The sequence below is a fragment of the Neolamprologus multifasciatus genome, chromosome 7, assembly GCF_963576455.1.
Source record: "Neolamprologus multifasciatus chromosome 7, fNeoMul1.2, whole genome shotgun sequence".
NCBI lineage: Eukaryota > Metazoa > Chordata > Actinopteri > Cichliformes > Cichlidae > Neolamprologus > Neolamprologus multifasciatus.
This window is the reverse complement of record NC_140445.1, coordinates 27316134-27336977: the sequence shown is the minus strand read 5'-3', so window position 1 is coordinate 27336977 and position 20844 is coordinate 27316134. Positions and strand designations below refer to the sequence as shown.

General features: G+C 40.2%; 1 protein-coding gene and 1 long non-coding RNA gene across 2 annotated transcripts in view; one reads left to right on the top strand and one right to left on the bottom strand.

Annotated features, from left to right (window-relative positions):
• LOC146514439 (breakpoint cluster region protein-like) overlaps positions 1 to 20844 on the bottom strand; it is an 82409-nt gene that overhangs the window by 3720 nt on the left and 57845 nt on the right. The window contains exons 5-22 of the mRNA XM_085169065.1: positions 17776 to 17883; positions 16025 to 16082; positions 15855 to 15907; positions 15210 to 15344; positions 10711 to 10832; positions 10189 to 10354; positions 9827 to 9946; positions 8992 to 9067; positions 8696 to 8800; positions 8270 to 8344; positions 7898 to 7995; positions 6948 to 7079; positions 2760 to 2819; positions 2462 to 2571; positions 1904 to 2043; positions 1428 to 1562; positions 1219 to 1324; positions 65 to 227 (exon numbers count right to left, since the gene is read on the bottom strand). Coding sequence (XP_085025191.1) covers positions 65 to 227; positions 1219 to 1324; positions 1428 to 1562; positions 1904 to 2043; positions 2462 to 2571; positions 2760 to 2819; positions 6948 to 7079; positions 7898 to 7995; positions 8270 to 8344; positions 8696 to 8800; positions 8992 to 9067; positions 9827 to 9946; positions 10189 to 10354; positions 10711 to 10832; positions 15210 to 15344; positions 15855 to 15907; positions 16025 to 16082; positions 17776 to 17883 — 1962 coding nt within the window. The remainder of the gene's footprint in view (positions 1 to 64; positions 228 to 1218; positions 1325 to 1427; positions 1563 to 1903; positions 2044 to 2461; positions 2572 to 2759; positions 2820 to 6947; positions 7080 to 7897; positions 7996 to 8269; positions 8345 to 8695; positions 8801 to 8991; positions 9068 to 9826; positions 9947 to 10188; positions 10355 to 10710; positions 10833 to 15209; positions 15345 to 15854; positions 15908 to 16024; positions 16083 to 17775; positions 17884 to 20844) is intronic.
• Positions 17882 to 19621, top strand: LOC146514440 (uncharacterized). Its single transcript, XR_014875456.1, has 2 exons — positions 17882 to 19235; positions 19290 to 19621. It is a non-coding gene; the product is annotated as an uncharacterized LOC146514440 (long non-coding RNA).

The window sequence follows — 20844 nt, the reverse complement described above, 5'->3', positions numbered from 1 at the left end:
TTTACAGAAAATACAAATACAAAATGGCAGAGGGCAGAGATTGAAGATAAACTGTGTGGCTTACCTGTGCCATCACTTCCAGGGACCAGCTGTCCCCCATGCTGATGGGCTGTGTTGGGTTAGCAGGGATCTTGCTGTCCTTCTCAGCGGGCCTTAGTAAGGTCGGCCCGAACACCGTTGCCAAATTATGGAGAGACATCTTGTTGATACTCTCCTTCTCTGCCACCCTGAGGAGAGGAAGAGTTGAGTAGATTAATAATAAAGATGCAGAACAAGAGCGATGTTAATGTGCAGGGATGGAGATGGACTGCTCTGAGCGCAAATATGAGCAAGTTGGAGATGCTACAGTAAGTGCGGCAGAAGAGTTTATAGGATAAAACGGGATAACTGTCCACAGACACTCCATCCAAATAATAATCACAAGCTCCTCCACCTCTGACATTCCTTGTCATTTTTTACATATTTTATTTCCTTAACCTTTATTTATACAGGTAGTCCCACTGAGACTTAATGTCTCATTTACAAGAGAGACCCGATAATTAATACCGATAAAAAGATTATGAGTCTGCCCAACAATCCTGATATTCTGTTTATCATTTAAGTTGGCTGTGGAGCGACGTCTGCTAAATATGGCCTCTGCAGTGTGAGGATTTCTCTGTTTTACCTCAATTACAATAACATGTTGTGGTTGTAAATATGCAAACAGGCATGAAACTATCCAAAAACGTTCTCTTGGATATAGTAGTAACGGCCAATTTTGGGGGCTAAATGATTTATGATAACAAAACAATAACATTGTCAACCAATACTGAAAAAGCTTTGACTCTATAAAGACATTAAAAGTAAAAGTAATAAATCTCCAGTTCTATTCAGTACACAGTCAGGCTGTTTGCAGTTGCAAGTGATTTATACCTAGCAGTATAAAAGCTACATCAATACAGAAAATCACTGAGGTGAACACTGCATACTACCATAATGATGTTCACATAACACAATAAACTGTCTCAAGTTTAAAACAATATTAACATTTAGATAATGTTTTGGAGACAAATGTAAAGAAAATCCATCTGAAAACACACTCGTGAGTGATCACCACCTAATGCATCAACTATCAAAATTTACGTTCTTGAATTTGGTTTGTCTTTCTTTCTGTGCACATTGGTGTGTGCAGTCATGTCTACTTTCTGTGCATGTATTTTTGTGTTTAGTTGTTTATACCTCTTTAAGTGATCCAAAAGGAAAAGGAATGTGACCAGGTTGGGTTCGGGCAGTGACAGCAGCAAGTTCAGCATGCAGCTCTCTTTGGCAACACTATCAGACAGGGCTGCAGAGGAGGGAAGGGAAAGATACAGCTGCTTATACATTTCTTGTAAATAAAGAAGTTCACACTGCGTATGTGTGGGAAAACCTCAAAGTCAGTATCTTACTGATGCCGCCTGCAAAATTGGGATAGAGCTCATCGGTAAAGAGCGGTTCCGGCAGCTCTCTGAAGTACAGCTTCAAGGTCCCAGCGATGGCATTGACATCCATCTCACTCATCATCACTGACACATCTTTGTTATCTGCAGGAGAGACGAGAGCAGCCTGAAACTGGAAGTTTGCCAATCATAACGCTAGGAAACACCTCAGAACAAACTGCCGTGCTTCCTAACTGTTAGCGTCGAATTAAAAGTGCAAAGTAGGATACCCAATTATTCGCTAATACATAAATTGGTTCCCCTGTCAATCTGCTCTTGATGTCTTCTTCATGATGTCTTCATATAAGGACAAGTTGGTTTGGATGGCTTTTGTCCCTTAATAAATGATCATTTAAAAATGAAACATGTAAGATTGACAAATATGTAAAAATAAAACCCCCAAAACAAAAGAAGTCATCAGGTATACGGATGGCAGTGATACTTACTGGTGTCAAAGGCAGTCTTCAAGGCCTGAATGTCGGTGGCCACTCCTGACACTCTGTAGATGCCCACCTCCTCCATGCCCCTCCTTTCAATCTCCTCTAGGCACTGCCGGACAATGTAGGGCACCTTGGAGCGCTCTCGTCTGGATGAAAACAAAAAAGGAATCAAAAAAGAGGGTCTGAAATAACATTTGTTACAACTGTATATACAGTATGCTACGTCATCTGTCCAACTGACTTCAGCCATTCACTGGCCTATTCTCTAAAACATGACAGTCTGCCACAGTTTGGGATAAGACTGAGTAACCTGGCACAGGGAATAATACAGATGTGATTATTCTGATTACAGAATAATTACTGTGAGCAACTGTCCATTCAGCTGTTGAGCTGAATGTTGAGTCGAACATTGTGGGATGTGCATCAAGAAAACTAAAAAGATTAGCACATATTAAAATAATCCAGAAACAAGCCCTAAAAAGTCAGAGGAGAACACAAATAGTAATGACCTGAACATTTCACAGTGCTGGTGGGCAAATAGTCACTCTTCATTTATTTACTCACTTGGTCACTGTGGAGATCTTAACTCCAAACACACCCATGGGTTTCTCCGAGGGCATCCTCTTCAGGCTAAACTCTCTGCTGGTGAACTTCATGGACAGTTTAATCTCAATCTGATAAGAAACAGAACTCAAAGTTAAAAAACAAATCAAACCATTACACAATCTGAATCAACCTGCTTCCACTACCTGCATACCACTATGATCTAAATGTAAAGCTACATTAGAGCTGCTAGTGAGTGTAATACAGGAGGAAAATCTTGCTTATGTTTTGATATCTTTATTTTGTGTGATCCACTCACCCCATTCATGGGAATAACTGTTCTCTGCCAGTCTTTGCCTTGGAGAGTCTGAGGATCAAGCTGAGTTGAGGAAACATGATAAAGAAAAAAACATAAATGCTCACACTGAAGGATACTCATACTGAACATTGAGAAAGTTTCAAATAATGAAGCAACATAAATGCAAGTAATCACCGCAAGTCAAAAATTAAAAGCTCAGGCTTCAGTCTTCTGGATCTGTATGATCTCAGTGAGAGTGGACAGAAGCCCCACCCACCAGCTTTACAAATCTTCTGTTTGTGAATGGCAGCCAACCACTCAAAGGTTGTCTTAAAGGGTTAAAACGGGGTGGGAAACTCAAGGCCTCGAGGGCCGGTGTCCTGCAGGTTTTAGAGCTCACCCTGGGTCAACACACCTGAATCAAATGATTAGTTCATTACCAGGCCTCAAGGAGAACTTCAAGACATGTTGAGGAGGAAATTTAGCCATTTAAATCAGCTGTGTTGGATCAAGGACACATCTAAGTCCCGCAGGACACCGGCCCTCGAGGCCTGGAGTTTCCCCACCCTTGGGTTAGAAGCTAAAATGACTCAATTTCAGACAGTGGATGAGCTGCACCGAGGCCCAGATAAAAATATTATTTGGAAATTTGAGTCATGTGAAGATTCAGATAGTACATTCAAACTAAAGACATGTTTCAGGATCCATTGTGCATGTTTGCTGGGGAAGAAGGTGACATGACCCCCCCCCCCAAAAAAAACAACAAAAAACCCCAAAACAAAACAAACAATGAAAGTGCTTAGGATATTTCGAATAGTCTTCTATTAGAAGTGGTAGAAAGTACAATTTTGAGAAATTTTGCTGTACTTCAGTTACGTTCTTCTTCTACTCCACCACCTTTCAAATGAAAACACTATTCTTTAAAGACCTTTATTTGACACAAATCCTCAATGGTAGATTTTTTTATATTTAGAAATTTTCCTCAGATTTTTTCTTATACAATGAAACTATGCAACATTTATTTTGTGATCCTCTGACTGGGCATGAGACAAAGCTAGTAAAGCAGATTGCTCATGTAAAATGCTGCTTAGGCATTGATGGAACATTAACAAACTAATAATATGTCAGGTATAAGGACAGCTTACTGTGAAACTACTACTTTAATAAGCTGATAATATTCATGTACTTAACTAATATTAATTTTGCAGAGCATTTACATGAAACAGTCTATATTATTAAAACTTTTAGATCTAACCGGATCAAAAAATTATCAGTTTTTTACAATTGAAAGAATAACTTCAGTATTTTGTTTGGAGGAACTGCAGCTTTATGCATTATTGATGTTTATTTGCTTTATTATGATGATCTTAAAAAGTCAAGGCTATATTTAAATACTGTTGTCCTACTTACTGTGCTGCTGTGTTATGTCAGAAAAGCAGAGCATAAAGTTATTATTGCATCAACTGTCTTACTCTGCTGTAGCAGAATGTTTTGAAATGTGATTTGCAGACACACTACACCCTTCGCTATATATTTAGAAGCACGATAAACAAATGTAATTTATTCAGAGGTACTATCTCTACATACAACTACACTCAGATCAAAGAGCCATGCCATCCTGGGCAATAAAGGCTGAGTGCGAACAAACACAACTCACAAAACGCAACAAACACGCTCATACACAGTATACGCATGCTGGGTGTGTTTACCTAGTATAAGCCCCATCTGGTTGGCTGCAAAGCTGGATCAAGTTTCTCACAACCGAATCAAACTGAAGAGATTGGAGTGCTCTTTGGTTTGAGCCATTTATCTATAAAGAATTACATTCCACTAAAAAAACAGCAAAGCCATAAGAGCCGGCATCCTCGTCGGCCTAAAAGCTTTCAGACACACACATGATGCTGTCGTCTCTGACTTTTAGTGGCTTTTTTTCCAATAATTCGACAATCTGGTCAAGTGAACGATGATAAAAGCTGGAATTTAGTCAGCATTGCAACACGAGGGTAAACAATAGTTGTCACAGCTCATTCGGATGGAGACAGGACTTTACACAATCCATGAATGCAAGGTGTGGATGCGTACGTTTAAAAATCAAACAAGAGGGATGTTTATGGTGTAGAATCAAAGGGAAAGGACTAATGATGCAGTAAAAATGGGGGAATTCAGGCTGATGATGTGACAAACTGACACCAAACTTTAGAACTTTAGTGGGCTGAGTGATTTTTACATTCTGTTTTTTTTCTACTCTCCTTGAGCACTAAAACACTTTATACAGCTTGATTCATTCACCCATTCATACAAGCATTGTTTTGTACAAGTTCTTATTTAGCATTCATACACAATGACACTCCAATGGACACATCGTAGAGCAACTTGGGGTTCAGTACTTTGCCCAAAGATACTTGGGCAGCCAGGCATTGCACCATCAACATTGCGGTTAATAGATGAGCTGCTCTACCTCCTGAGCTACAGTGACCCTTAAATTTAGGAAAGATTATGGAAAAACAAGCAAACAAAAATGGACTGGTTTTTATGTAGTGCTTTTCTACTCTAATTGAGCAAACCCAGTCACACACACAATCACACTCATGCTTTTTATAAGCCTCAGCACTTGGTCTAACATTCACACAACATTCACACTAACGCTCAGACGGATGCATTGGGGTTTAGTATCTTTCCCAAGAATACGTCAACTTGCAGACTGGAGAAGCCATGGATTGAGTCACTGATCTTCCCTTATTGCATACGTGAAATTATCATAGAAAAAGAAGACTTCATTTTTTTTTTACTTTGATTCTAAGATAAAGAACAAACATGCAGGAAAAACTGCACTAGCTAGAATACACACCAAGGACCTGCTCAAGTATACATCCATGTTATATGTACTCTTATTACCTATCTATCAGGTCAATCCTTAAGCACCCATGTTTTGCCTCTTATTTTGCCTCTTATGCTAGATACCAGCCAGTCTGAAAACTAAAGAGTCATTTTTTTTAATCTCAGCATGCACCTGACTGATCAAACACTCAAAAAAGCTGCAGAGTAAAATGTAGATTCAATAAGCCACCGTGACTTTTGCTGAACACAGCAGCAACGTTGCCTTGGATTTGTGAAAATCCTGCTGAGTAACTTTCCAACAGCTCTGTGAGTTTTTTCCTTTTAAAATGACATCATCTTTCAAAATAGGATCGTGTCTGAGGCTTAGAGGAGCCACTAGGTGGAGTATGTGACTGTAAGTCACAGTTTGGAAACTTATCCTAGTGTAGATAGCTTTTCCTATTTTACCAACCAGCATGGATGCAGAACTCTCAGAATAAATACAACTGTCCTCTGTAATGCGTGTGTGTGCATACAGCATGAAACAACATTTACGCAATGTTGCACCAGTGTATTTGTAACAATCATTTAAAAGGTTACAGCTATTTTTTTTTTTTTGGGGGGGGGGGGGGGGGGTGTTACTCACTTCAGAGCAAATGAGCTGCTATATACATGAAGGTTAGTGTGTGTGAGTGTTTGTGGTAAACAGAGCAAAAAAAGCTTACAGCAATGTCCAATCATGCTCGTGCACACACAGACGCACACTGAAGCTGACGAAGGAGTAGAAAAAGGGATTGTTTTTGGTAGCAATGGATGACAGAAGCTCATCTCCTGTTTTTCACGTTTTTTATTTTTGCCTTTGTCTCTGTTAATCTTCTAGTTGACACTTTGCAGTATCCGGTGGGGTGGGGTTGCCTTCGTGATTAAATTCCTGACTACCTAAATCTGCCATCAAACTATGGTCAGTCAGATGGGTTCAGGATAATGGCAATTTTATGGGTCTGGCATTATTATGGAGAGAATACTTTAAATTTACTTCCTCTGTGGAGGATGACTTTGCTGCTACTCAGTACCCATTCCCCAGGGTGGTGATAAATATTTGAAACAGCTAAGCCTGGCAGGAAGCAGTGAGCATGTACAGCTTTATACAGCTTTTATTAAACCGCTACAAAGTCACTCCACTTTTTCTTTTTTTTTAAATTACAGTCACCTGCAAGTGCAGACAACTTCACTGAAACCCATCTTCATTTAGCCAGCCTCTACTTATCCATCACATATTCCTCTAACAAGCTTCACTGATCATATGGTATGCGGCACCTATTGTGGCATAAATGCTTATCAGCAATGAGTCATGGTGGTCACGGCTGAGAAAAGGGTGACGTCATGTCATACCGGGATCTGTCCTTTCCCCATGATGCGGTCTGTACCGTCTCCATCCTCTTTGTTCTGCTTGGTCTTGTTGTAGCTCTTTTCGTAGCAGAGCAGCCTCAGGGTCTGAGAGCCCTCCAGCTCGATTTCAAACTCCTTCAGCGAACAAAGAGAGACAGAAAAAAACAATTGAGGAAAGAATAAATAAAAGCAAAGGGCGGGAAATATTTGAATACAGTGATGTCTGCAGATAAAGATCATGCAAAAGAGCCATGATAACTTCAGAGACATCACCATGGCATTGCATTTCAATACGACCAACGACAAAACGCAGCTGACCATCACTTCCTGTAATTATGTAAGAGAACGTACTGCATATGTTTTGCACATATTTTTTGAGGCCCACACTACGTTGGTTCACTTAGCTTTTGACCAGATGTGAGTCATCACCAGCAGCTCTTCATTAGTTAGTATTATTTCCACTTTGCTGGGCAAAATCCTCAAAGAGTCATTGGGTCCACTATGGAACACACCCTGTCACACATGAACTGATCCTGTGATTATGTCTCAGAGCTTTTCTTGCTTCACCCAGCTATGCCATTAATGCATTCTTGTTTGTGCACGTGTGCTTGCTTCCATGCATATATGGAGTATGTATGTGTGTTTTGTATATTCTTGCTGGGGCTCTGGATGCCTTGGATTTGTTTAGACATCTTTTAACTGCTCGGAGATGGATGCCTAAATGATTAAAAGACCAGATGTCAGCTACATGAACTATGCTAAGACGGAAATGTGTGCAGGTATGTGTTCCTGAGTTGCACTGATAGATTTGTGCAACTGAGGATTCAATGCAGGCACCAGCTGGTACATGTGGGTGAGCAATCTCTTTATAATGTCACAGAAACAACTACATGTCTACTTTATCAAATCCAGCTTTGAAGGTATGTGTATGTTGAATTGCACACTCTTCTTACCTCATTCCATTTGGGTTCACTGGTATATCGATACACTCTCGTCTTGGCTTTATTTGAAAAGAACCCAAAGGAGTCCACCTCCAATGTGCAGTAGAGATCTGGCAGGGAGGAAACAATTTAATACAATTTACATTTATATGGCAAATCACGTCGTCTTTGTGAATGTATTACATTAGCAAAAGAATGGGCTGAATGTTTGATGCTACCCTAGGAAAATAAATCAAATCAAATTTCTACGAATTTCAGCCCGTGGATCCAATTACACACTCACGATTGAAAGTTTAACCAAAAATAACACTGTTTCCGCTGCTTTTGAACAAATTAAAATTGAATTGAACTGAAAGGTTGCGTGGGTGAAGGTCAGTGACTCACTTAAGCTCTGTTTGAGGCCGGAGGCAGAGTGGATGATTACATTCAGGAACCCGTAGAGACCGGAGGATTCATCCTCTGGAAAAACGGTCAGTGAGCAGACAGTAATAAAAAGTTAGGAGGCACTAGAAAAGCATGCCGATCTCTGCATGTTTTGGAACAGAGTGAGAAAAGGAAGGAAGAGATTGAACAGACGTGCTCTGTATTAAACATCTGGGTTTAAAACCAATCCTCAATTTACCCACAATTATTAATGACTACTTCATTCCTGGGGACATTATGGGAAAGCTCAAGGTTTCCAATAAAAGCACAGACAAATCAAGGCTGTAAATAAAACTGCCTCATAAGCACTCATGAATATCTTTAACTTAAAAGAAGTCTGTAAAAAACACAAAATTATGTTGGACAAAATAAAAACAGTCACTCTACCTTCTTTGTTAATACTAAGTGGAATGTGGTGGACAGTTTGTAGTTTTATACAAGAGCTGGTCAACATCTGCAGCTCCATGGACGTCAGGGAAACTGTTTTAAAACCTTGAGGGGAGACAGTATATTTCAATTTTAAATCACACTGTACTTTAAAAAAACACCACGTGCCGTACAGATGTGCAAAAAAATATTGGTTTCATAGCCTCAATCGATTGGTAGTATTTACATAAACATGCCCAAATTTTAGTATCTTGCACTTCAGATGACTGAGCCGGTCCAGCCTGACTGACACTTACACTTCTTCTGCTGCTCCTTGATTATCTCCTTCCACTCTGCACGTTCATAGTCGGATGAAATCAGGAAACTGTAGCTCTGAAAAATAAACACATGAGAGGCGTTTGAGAAAAACAGATGTTCACAAAATAACAGGAAGACCAACACGATATCTCAATGCACGTTCATGTTCATCCTTTAAGTTTCTCGAACTGTTCAGGAGGAAGGGAAAAATATTTTTAGTGAATGATATCCCCTCAGTTCACATTTTTGAGGGGATAATGGTAGAGAGTGCTGTTTAAGATTTAAGCCCAGATTTTGCCCAGCGACAAAGGCTCTACCATGTGCTTCAAATCATTTTCATATTAAAAACCACTCCGTGACCCCGTATGGTCACTTCCTGAATATCTGATCACTTGCATGTGTTTCCACATGAGATAAATGTGACCACTTATCTGCATTTTGTAGTGACCTTATAATATAAATCTGAACCACCAAACTGCTACACCATAGCATAACAAAGCCAGCCCCCCTCCTGTCACAGCAGTGACCAAGTCTCACGGTTACTGTTTAATGCATTCACTGTCTATATGTGCAAATATTCACATTCTCTTTAAGCCTGTTGTTATGTACTGACTTTGAGCCAGCATAATTGTACAAGGTGTCATGCAGAAATTGATACACACTCATAAAAAGAAAGTATGCAGTTACAACAGAAGTTAGCAACCCAAAAATTAATCTAAATAATTTTAAAAACAACCATTAAAATGAGGAGAAGGAGCAGTGAGGGGAAGCTGATGGGAAAGAGCTGTTGATAAAATAAAAGCAGAGGTAGTTTAGGATAGAAAGCATCATTACCTTTCCATTCTTGTTGTAGAATCTGAGGGGTATGCTTGGGGATGTTAACAGGAGCAAAGACTCCTGTTCAGACAGCTTCTTCCGGAGGCGATCAATGACTTTTGAACCCTTGTTTGCTCTCTGGTGGTGAAAATATTTGACTTTATTTGGAAGAGCGTGCAAAACCTATTCAACTGTGAGAAAGCGAGTAACTGCTACATTTGGACTGCTTGAAATACAAAAAAAAACAAACAAAAAAGAAATAATCTTGTTTAAGTTTCCAAACAGATATCGGTGAAACTACTGCACATATCCAACTCGAAGAAGCATCTACTTCTGAATATCTGCATGCAGAAATCTGGATTAGAGCACATCTACGATACCTTCTCTCTCTGAATCTCGCTGCGGAGGTGTGAGATCTTGACCTTCATGGCGTCCAACTCTTCATCGGGGACTTGAGGGATGGTAAGTGGCTCAGCCTCCTCGGGGCCCTGGAAGGTCATTTCGCTCAGGGGGATGTACCACTTACAGTCGTACTGCTGGTTTTTACTGCAGCAGGAGAAGGACAGGAAATTAAAAGGAGAGTGTTGGTTAAAGGAAAGTAAAAAAAAGGGGGTACATGAAAGACGATGAGCCAGGGATAAATGAAGAAAAGTACTTATTATCTGTAAAAAAATATATATATATATATCAAGAGGGTCTTTTGGGAAAATATTTCAAATAATAGAGATTATTAAATCTGTTAAATAACTCTGGTTGTTGTTGTGAAGCTTAGGTCCTGTTCTAACATAGATGTTAACTGTTACTAATTTTAGACTTGTTTGTCAGCGTTGCTGCTAATCTGCTGGATGCATGTCAGTGTATCTCATCCCTGAGAATGAGAAAAATAAGCAGATTCTTCTTACCCTCCAATCTGTTTCTTCAGCTTGGCGCAGAGCAGCAGATCGGTGAAGAGGAAGACGTGCCGAAGCTTCCTGGCTCCCTCCACCAGCTCCACCATGAAACTGTCCTTCAGCAGCTGGCGGTTCTATGGCAACAAAAGACAACACTCAGGGGGTCAGTAAAAAAGACAACACTTTTATGTTGATAACTAAACAGCTCCCAAAAAAACAAACAAAAAGAAAAAAAAGAGTCACTTGGAGAAACGTGCATCCAAACTGAATTGCTGGCAGTCTGGATAATGGGGAATGGAGGCGGCGGCATTTTAGGGAGCTCAGACCATTTTAAGAGTCACAGTAATAAATGTGTGAAATTCTCTGGAAAGGTCACAATCAGTTTGCAGAACCTTTTATTAGGTGCCGCATCTAAAAGCATTATCGCTCCTTCCATTCTCCCAAATTCCTAGTTCTCTTCCACAAGTGTGTGAAAGAGGACACCAGAAGGAAAGGAAGGTGAAGGAGGGAAGGGAAAGAGGAGTTTAGCTTTACAGCATCAAAAATGACAAAAACCTCACCTTTCCCCACCGCCCAAAAGACATTAAAAAAATTATTTTCAAATGCTTGATCTGGCATCATCCTCACGAACCATGGGATCACACAGGAAAGGATGAGTAAGGGAGGAAACGAGAGGAGGAAGAGTGATGTTTGTGACATCAGTGACCAGAGCTCTGATCACTGATGTCAGACTATATAATGAGATGTGTAATATCATCATTTGCCAAAAGAGGGCAGTGATGCCCTTTGCTAAGAAGGAGACGGAGGACTGGGCATTAAAACAAAAACAGAGAGCAAAGGAAGCTCAAACCACAGCTCAAAATGAAACAATCTGCTTTTAAATGGTCATAACCTTTGTTTTACTTGTGGTTAGAGATTAGATCCAAGTAGTTCACTGTAAAAAGGAGATACAATTTGCAAAAAGACAACAAAATCCCTTTCACTCATTTGTGACACCACTTTTATACTTCTGATTGACTGTACACATGATCATTTCTACTGAATTGCTTTAAATAGTTTTTTTTAATCTGTTCAAATTTAACTAGTAAAGTTTCAATTTTTCACACGCTTTATTGGATTGTATGGGTTTCCTTTGGGTAATTACCAGAAAAACTGTCCAACCAAAGAATGAGGCTTTAATGCTCATTTTACATCTTCCACTGCAACCAAACCATATTTTTCTTCATGTAATGACCACACCAGCACTTGACTTCCCAAATCCTGTCAGTCTAACAGGAAAACCCTGAAACATGACATCACACTTTCCAGAACCAACGACATGCCTCGTCTTCATCTTTGTGCAGTTTTTCTTCTTTCCCCTCTCCATCACAAATACACAGTTACTGTCACCGCCTGAAAACACTGAAGTGGACATGACACTAATGAAAGAGAAGTTTATGCGCTTACAAATTCTCACTGGGCATCTGCTAACAAGGAGGAGAATCATGCTGTGTTACTCGATGTTTAAGCCCGAGAGAATCAAAGGAGGATGACCAAGACAGAGAGGGAAAGAGATAATGGGGCATGATTTTAAAAGAAAAGTGGCAGTGGTGGGGTGGGGGGTGGGGTGGGGGGGGGGGGCTCTCTGACCCAATAAAAAGGAAAGGTCTGAGAGAGGGAGAGAGGAAGGAAAGGAGAGAAGAAGACAGAGAGGGACGTAGTAGCTCTCGACAGAACAGATGTCATGCAGCAGTTTCTAGCTGTAGATAGACGGCGAACCATGTGACATATCACCACAGCAGCTCCACTGCAGTGATCTGTTGTCGAGGCACGCACTCGCTGCCTATCCCACAGCACATTACGATCACATTTTGATCCCTGAAATAACAATCTAATAGAAACTAATTCCCACTGAAGGATATAACTATTCATCACGAGCTACACAATCAAGGTTGTGATCACGACCAAGTGCTGTGATAGATAGCTTCCGGATGAACTGCTTACTGTCTGTCTGACAGCCATCTCTACTGGAAACTGTCATCTACATCTGTCAGTTCAACCACAACAAGAGGATAACAAGAGGATCCCTAAAAAAACAAAGAAAAACTCATTATGCCTTCTTCTCTTCTGTCCAGGTCTATTTGCCTAATCAGGATTATACTGTCCCAGCCACTGTCGAGCAGTGTACACACACATCTCTCAGTCTCCATGTGTTTGCGTGGGGACTCAGATGTTCTGTGAAGTTGCTCCACATGTAACATTACCCCTGGAGGATACTTCCTATCTAGAAAACAAACAACCAATCAAAAAGCCCTGTCTATGTCATACATGTGCCAGCTTACATGCTGTCAAGTCAGTTTATTTTTAGAGTGTTGCGCAGCAGTTTGAAGATTTGACACATCAGAGGGAACCGGCGCTAAAAAATGTGAATCTGTACTGTAAGCATGCATATTAACATTACGAGCACAGGATATCATTATCTGGTCTTTACATGATCGTTAAAGCTGACGCTTCAAACACCATGTAGCCAACGGTTATGGGACAAAAGATATGTAGATGTGGCCTCTTTCTGCTACTAAAAAACAGAAATAAAATATCTAAAAAGTCATGAAAAAAAGGCTTAATTTAGATTCTTGCACTGAATATTTGTAGAGCTGTTCGCGACTGCTTCGATGTAATGTGTAGCTACATTTCTAGGAGGTGCACATTAGTTTATGATGTATATTAAAGCGCAGGGTTTCAGACCAGTTTGTGGTAGCCGTGTATCTATTACGTAGATTTAATGCAGATGCATAAATGCACTATTTCACAGCCACCATGCGGATGCAGGCAGAAATGAGAATATGGGAAGACAAGCTCATTCGTTTTATCGAGCTTCTTTGCTCTGCAACTAGGAAAGAAAAAAAAAAGACTTTAACAAACCAGCCGTCTGCGCACATCAGATGACATTTTCACAGCATGAATCTTCGGAGAAACGCGTCTCTCTTTTTTCCTTGTAAAAACTGAGCAGAACATCAGCAACGTAAGTGTGGAAAGAGAGCGACATCGGGCGGAGCACGCCGACGCAGAGGACGCCGATTAAATATTGACCATCTCCTGGAGGTGCCTCGCTGACAGCGCGCAAGCACTGGCGTGAGTTTACAAAAGGTCTGTGTTTATATTTAGAGTAAATGCTTAGAGGGCCACACTGCGTCTGTGTGTGCATGTGTGTGTGTGGTTTTTTTATCTTGTACAAAAAATTCGGGACACGTTTGTTTATTAACAGCGAGAAGCTGAAGGGTCTAGATGACTGTGTACATTTAGCTCCACTCACATCAGGAGCATTTTTTTCCCCCAAAGGAAAACACAGCCAAATGAGCGACATCGTTTGCATTTTAATTAAGCAGTTTGTGTTTGTGTCGCCCCCCACTCATGTGGCCAGGCCAGGACCTCTGGGGGGCACCTGTTTTGCTATGCTCCTGCATGCCTCCAGTGACTAAAAACACAGACTGCTCACAAGCAGATTTCAGGTCAGATCATAATTGAGCACTCTGACCTGTTTCCTTTTGTTCTCACGTCCTCTCATTATGGCATAACAGCAGAAGAAAGGAAAAACACTACGCCTGCTGAACTGAAATAAACTTAAACACTGTGACATGTATGTGCAGTCCGGAGTCTGTAAATTCAACAAGGAACTGAAAAAAATCAAATCAAGTCTATCGCATGCTCCATCCATAGCGAGGCACAATATAATGAGCCTCATTGATTTCCATGTGCTGCTTTCATGTATCCATGATAAAAATTTCATGATTGTGGTATGGCGGTGTGGAGATGGAAATGGGCGCCTGGAGGGACAGGTGGGTATATATGTTCAAAAGCAAACAAGACCAGGAGAATGAGAAAGCATGTGAAGCTCTGTGTGTGCGTGTGTGTGAGGAAAGGGTGCGGTAATGACCTCCCGGTGAGTGAGGGAGGAGCCTTTTTGCTCGCTCCCTCCCACAGTCAATTTATGAATAATTAACTTGGAATCTGCCAGTCAGAGTGGACTGGTTGCTCATTACAAGGCATTATGTACGGCACTGTCACGCAAGCTATCAATCAAGAGGCATCCACTCGTGTGCATCAAGCCATCTCCAGGGATGAGAGAGACAGCGGGGCGGGGGTGGGGGCGGCTGTGATCAAGTGTGTTAGCGTTAGGGGAATTGCTCTCAACTAGACAACCCTGGTATGACCATATAAGGACATGGGCTCTGCTTTAGGCTGCAGATTGGTGCATCTGGTAGACCCCTATGGTAGTAACTTCAAGGTCATTTAGAGGGTGTACCGAACAAGCACTATGTGAGTTTTGATTTAATTTAATGTCATTTCATTTCATTTAAACAGAATCAAGTCAAAGATGTGTCCTTAATGTTACAGTTTATTAAAGTCATAGTTACAATTTCGAGACAACAGAATATACCACACCTCCTATGAGCTGCTCAAGGCAATAATTGGACCAAAGAATGACATCAGCTCAGACCTCAGCGTGACTTTTAAACCTCTGTAACACTCACCTCTCCTTTCTTGAAAGTCTGGCGACGGGACGTCGTCTCCTCATTGATGCTAGACAGAAAGTTCTGGGAGATCCGCAAGGCATCCTGCAGAAGGGGGTGGTCCGGGTGGCTGATGGGTGTGTGTTTGAGCAAGTCCTAGCAGTACAAGGAGAAACATTGAGATGCAGAAGCATATATTCAGGTGCATGCAGTCAACTTATAAAGTTACAGTATAGCAAATGTTACTTATTACGAGTTAACTATAATCCTCTTTTCCTTTTAAGTGTTACACACACAGTCCAGCCATACTCTTTATCAAAAAACACCACAGTCCAGGAAATGTATGGATGAGTCACACAGCTTTATGGCTCAATGTTTCTACAATAAGATTTCACAGATTCAATAAACTACAGACCCATAGACCCGTTCAGTACAATAAAACAGGTGAAAAAAAAAAAAGATGGGCAGTCAGGTTTAAAAAAAAAAGAAAAAAAAGAATTCTAAGCAATTATGCTAACCAATGACAAATGAAACACAGGCTGTTCTTTGATCACCCAACGCATTCTTTCATGGTTTAATTTGTGAGAAAACGTCACAATTCCCAAAATACAGTAGAACACAGTTATTAATGAGCATCGCTGGGCCTGCACGTTCTCTATTACTTACATGAAGTACCAAAGTGCTGCGTGTCACTCTGTCCACTGGTTTATAAAGCAAAGCTATAAACGAAAAAAGAGCAGATAACAGACAGATTTTTTACTGAGCCCATTTGCAACATATAGACAATAAAAATGTTTACACAGAAGGGGTGTAAAGTGTGGCACGAGATAGCTGACCTTCTAGTGAGTTCTTGCCTGTCTCCTTACAGTCCTTGGGGCTCCTCACCTTCAGGTTCTGTTTGGGTACAAAACAAAGGTGCAAACAGTGGCTTAAAAATGTATAAAAAGACCTTTAAAAGTCTCTTCAGTGACAAAACACGATGAAGTTACTATCTTTTCATTCTTTAGCTTTAAGGTCATCCACTTCCAAATTAATTATGCAATACTCAGCAGATTTTCCCCCCACCATCTTGCTCAGATGGCTTCGAGTCATGCATCATTACTAAGACCATTAACAACCCTCGATGATGAACTCCCCATATGCATGTAGATACCAGCCTCCACTCTTGACTACTGGTCCTCAGAAAACACAGACATGTGCTGATGATGTGTGAGAAAGAAATGGCATGAGAACTAGTTTAACTCACAACTGCAGTTTTCTTCCACATAATAAAAGATCATTATTTAGGATCAATATATTTTTTTCTGTTTAATTCATAAATAGCAGTTTAAAAAACACTTCTCCTCAAATCCCCCTCAAAAAATCTAAATCCTTGGCTGCCGTTCAAACAGAAATATCTCAAAATGTATGACAAGAGCTGCGATGTTGCTGGAGCTTTCACATTTCCTATCTATGTTGGACGGCCTCAGTACAACACTCTACTGGGAGACGAGAAGTTTAAACCGGATTTTATATCAGCTTTCAAAGCTAGATTTGAGGCCAGAGTATAATATCTTCTCAGCCCATGAAGCGTTTGGAAACTCAAGTTTAGATAAAAATACTTCGATTTATGAGACTGTTTCTACACCCTGTGCAGGAGAGCTCCTATTTTACAGGTGCTCTAATTGCAGATGAAGCCAAATAGAGGCCTTCACCAAAGAAAACTGCAGAAAACACCATCCGCTATCCTCAAACAATAATATACGCAAGGGCACACATCACATCTTGCCTCTGGCTGCATTTACACAGAAATATTCAGCAGAGCATTAAAATTTAAATGAAAGGGAATTATAAAAGCTGTTTGGGTGAACGATGGCAGTGTGTTTTGCAAGTGCATTTAATCGGGAATGTTAAGCAGTGACTAAACTGACTCTTTCAGAGTCTACAACACCTCTTAGGCAATGTTCATTGACTGAACACACTAATTGAACACAGCTGAAGGTTAGTTATCATTTTCATTCTGCGTTGTCTCCAGCTGCACAAGCAGCTAGGTGCATTTTTGCTCTTCTTGTATAAATAGGTACAGAGCTAAGGAAGGTTTATGTTAACATCATGTAGAAATAATAGTAATTACCCCAACCCCAGCAGAGCTTTACCATCACAAACTGCTCTGTGGCTCGAGTCATGACAACAAAAATGCGATGCAGTATCAATTCATACTGTGTTCAGTTAATTTTATCACTTTGGTCTGTGATTGGATTAGTGAGGTAATGTTTTTCATCATCAGATGCTGTTATATCACCACATTAGTTGCATAGAATAAAAAGGTTAACCTAACAGAAATAAATCAAGGGATGTTGCTGAATGTTATTATCCCAAAATTTCTCAATTTCAAGTTATTTTCACAGAAGTTTGAGTAAGTTCAAATTTGGAGATACTAGCCCGATATTTTGACTGCCTTTTCAGTGCTTCCAAGCTTTCATACTATTCTGAAGTGCAAAAGGAGAAGACTTCTTAAAAGGAGAACAGACACATTTTTATAGAGCTTTATGATCCTTGTAAAGCATTGCGTAGCACATCAAGGGGAAAAAAGCAGACCAAAGCTTACCTCAGAAATTTCAGCAAACTGTGTGTTAGCCTGGCAGCACTTCTCCGCCGTCTCCACAGCAAGCTCATAGTTGTCCACAAATGCCCGGTAAACCCCTAACTGGCTGGCCTGAGAGAGAGAGAGCAGGAAAAAAACTTTAATTCGCAGATCAGACATACTTAAACTGATATACAGTGCAGTTTCGCAATGCAGTGACAGTGAGCTTGAACAACTTTTAATATGCTTCTATGTTGGAGGATTAAATAAGGGCAAACTATCTTTCCTGAGCTTTCAGACTTTAAGTTAGAAATTCAGACACACAAAAATACCCGAAAGTCTTCTGTAGTGTCTTCCAGACAGTGCAGTTATACTTGTCTACACTGCTATTGTAATGCCCACAGGTTAAGTAATGAGTAAGTGGGTAAAAAAATTCCAGCACAGACGTCCGAAACACTGGACAAATGTGTACAAAGTGCATTTGAACTGTAACACAGAGTCTGTTCAGCTGTGTGTCCCAGGGACTGTACATGAGCGGCAGACAACTGAACAAAACAACCGGCGAGAGACAGATCACAGCTACAGCATGTAACCGTGGTGGTCTCTGCGGCACATTGCCATAGCAACCAGCGAGCCCCGCACTGAGCTGGGGTGAGTAATTAATGATTGGTGTAACAGAGGCTATGAAAGCACGTTTAGTGAGCTGTGTGACTGAATAAAACTCCATCGAACGTTGCCTGCCAGCGCTGCAATCCATCTCTGCCGCGAACAAAAGGACAATCAATTCTCCAGAACAAAAGCCGATGGATGCGTACGGAGTGCAGTGGAGATTTGTGCCTCGAGAGTGACACAGACTCTCACACACCTCTAAAATGATTAGCATGTACGTAAGCATGTCTTACCTGAGTGCACTGAGCAGAAATGAATGCATTTAAAGCATGAAACACCTAGCACTTTACTGCATTTGAGACCTTTTTAGCCTGTGTGAAGCTTCAGACGTTTGGTTAGACTATTCTACACATCATTTGCATCACTTGCAATCATAATATAGTACTTTTTGGGATTACACTTGAAGAAATACGCCATTTGATTTTTAGTAAGATAGTGTTTTAAGAACTTTATCTGAAAGTAAAGAAGGTTAAGAACAGACTTAATGCACAGACACAAGGCATATTTACATGATCACAGCTGAGGCACATCACATCAACAATCTATGGACTGTCTCCAAGGCTTTCAATCTCAAACTCGTTTTGAGATTTTATTAAAGTCTAATTCACTTCTTCTAGAACTTCAAATGGCTCTGTGCACCACAAGTTTGTTCGTGTGTCACCAGTTTTGATTACCTGGTCTGAGCCCATCTGAAAAAGGGCTCAGAAAAAGACAATAACATGAACACAATTACAATTACTGTGATTACATCTTTTAGTTTTGGCTGACCAGATGATGTCTCCAGTATCAGTTGTATAATGATGTGGCTACTAGTAGTTTTTGTTCTCTTTAATTTTACAAAAAAACCCATTTATGTTCTTAATGTACAGTACTGTGCAAAACTGTCAAGATACCCTTAATTTCTTTATATTTTGCCTCCAAAGAACCAGATTTTTCTATTTTGAAAGTTCCTCAGGCTTTCCAAAAGTCTTTTCTTTGGACATTGGCCGCGTTTTCACAAATTTTCACTTCAATCCTTGTAACTGACCATTTTCAGAGGAAGTTTTTTTTGGGGGGGGTGACCACTAATCAAGCATAAAAAGACACCACCAACTAAACTATCCACAAATATCTAGCAGCTTGTCGCCAAAACACATAATTTCTACAAAATGTAAAAAAACACATGATGGCAGGCATGAAATGGTATTTTAGCACTAACAAGTTGATTCCCAAAGACCTAAAAAGTCAGCATTCGCATGGTGTGCAGAGTGACATTTAAAATCTGAGGAAACTGAACAAGCAGAGGACAGAAGAAGTGGCAGGCCTGACAGAGTCCTGTCACAGGACCTGAGAGATGCATATAGCCCTTCAGTTCACCCATCTAATATTTGCCAAAGCCTCATCAGCATCAGTGCAAGAGTGACTTTCAAGAAACCATTCTTAACAAAGAGAACAGAGAGAAAAGGCTGAGCTACCTCAAATTACAAAAGAAATAGAGTAAACATCGATGGTGACAGGAGTGATGAATCCAAATTTTACATTTTTGCTTCAAATCACCATCATTTTGTCATGATAAAGGTAAAACAATGAGTGTTTACAGCCATCTGTAAAACACAGCAGAGGGTCTGTTGTGGTTTGGGACTGCTTTTCAGCCAGCAGGGTTGGGAATTTTGTTAAAATCGATGGAATTATGAATCGATGGAAATATGAAAAAGGTATCAAATCTTGATGGTACTGGAAAGTGTCTGATTGGCAACAGCTTCATTTTTCAGCATGAAAACGATCCTAAAAACAACGACAATGTCTATGTATACATAAAACATACATTTATTTCCATATGTGTTTGGACCTTTCAGTAAACTGGTGCACCTATTTTCCAGTCTCCAAGCAAAATATAAAGAAATATGGAGCAGGTCAAAGATTTTTGCACAATCCCAATGTTTTACATGGCAAACAAGTGAGACTCCATTTAATTTAAAGAGAATACAGGCTTTACAAGCCTCGGCATGAGGCCTGACTCTGAGCAAGGCCAGGTGATTTGTGACTGTTTTTACTTTTTAAATATAAATATATTTGAGGCTTCATGTATTTTGTTGACCTAGATGTTCTTCCACTTTTCCACAGTCCTTACTTAATTCATTTATTAACCTAAAACATCTCAAACTGAGCCTATTCGTCCTTTTAAATCTTTTTTTTAATTCATGGGGTGTGAGAGCTTATTACGTCAGGAATGCAGTCACAAGTTTTCTAAACATTGTTTACACTTGTTCAAGAGTGACAGATCTCGCTTTGTGTGTCCAAAACTATTTACAGCTCTGAGGCAACATGCTACGTGCCACTAGACTGGAATTTGCACCCTATTAACTGTGTTTTTAAATCAGGTTCTCACAGATGCATTTTCAGGCAACAAAACTGTCTCAAAATGTGTTTCACATTCACGCACAG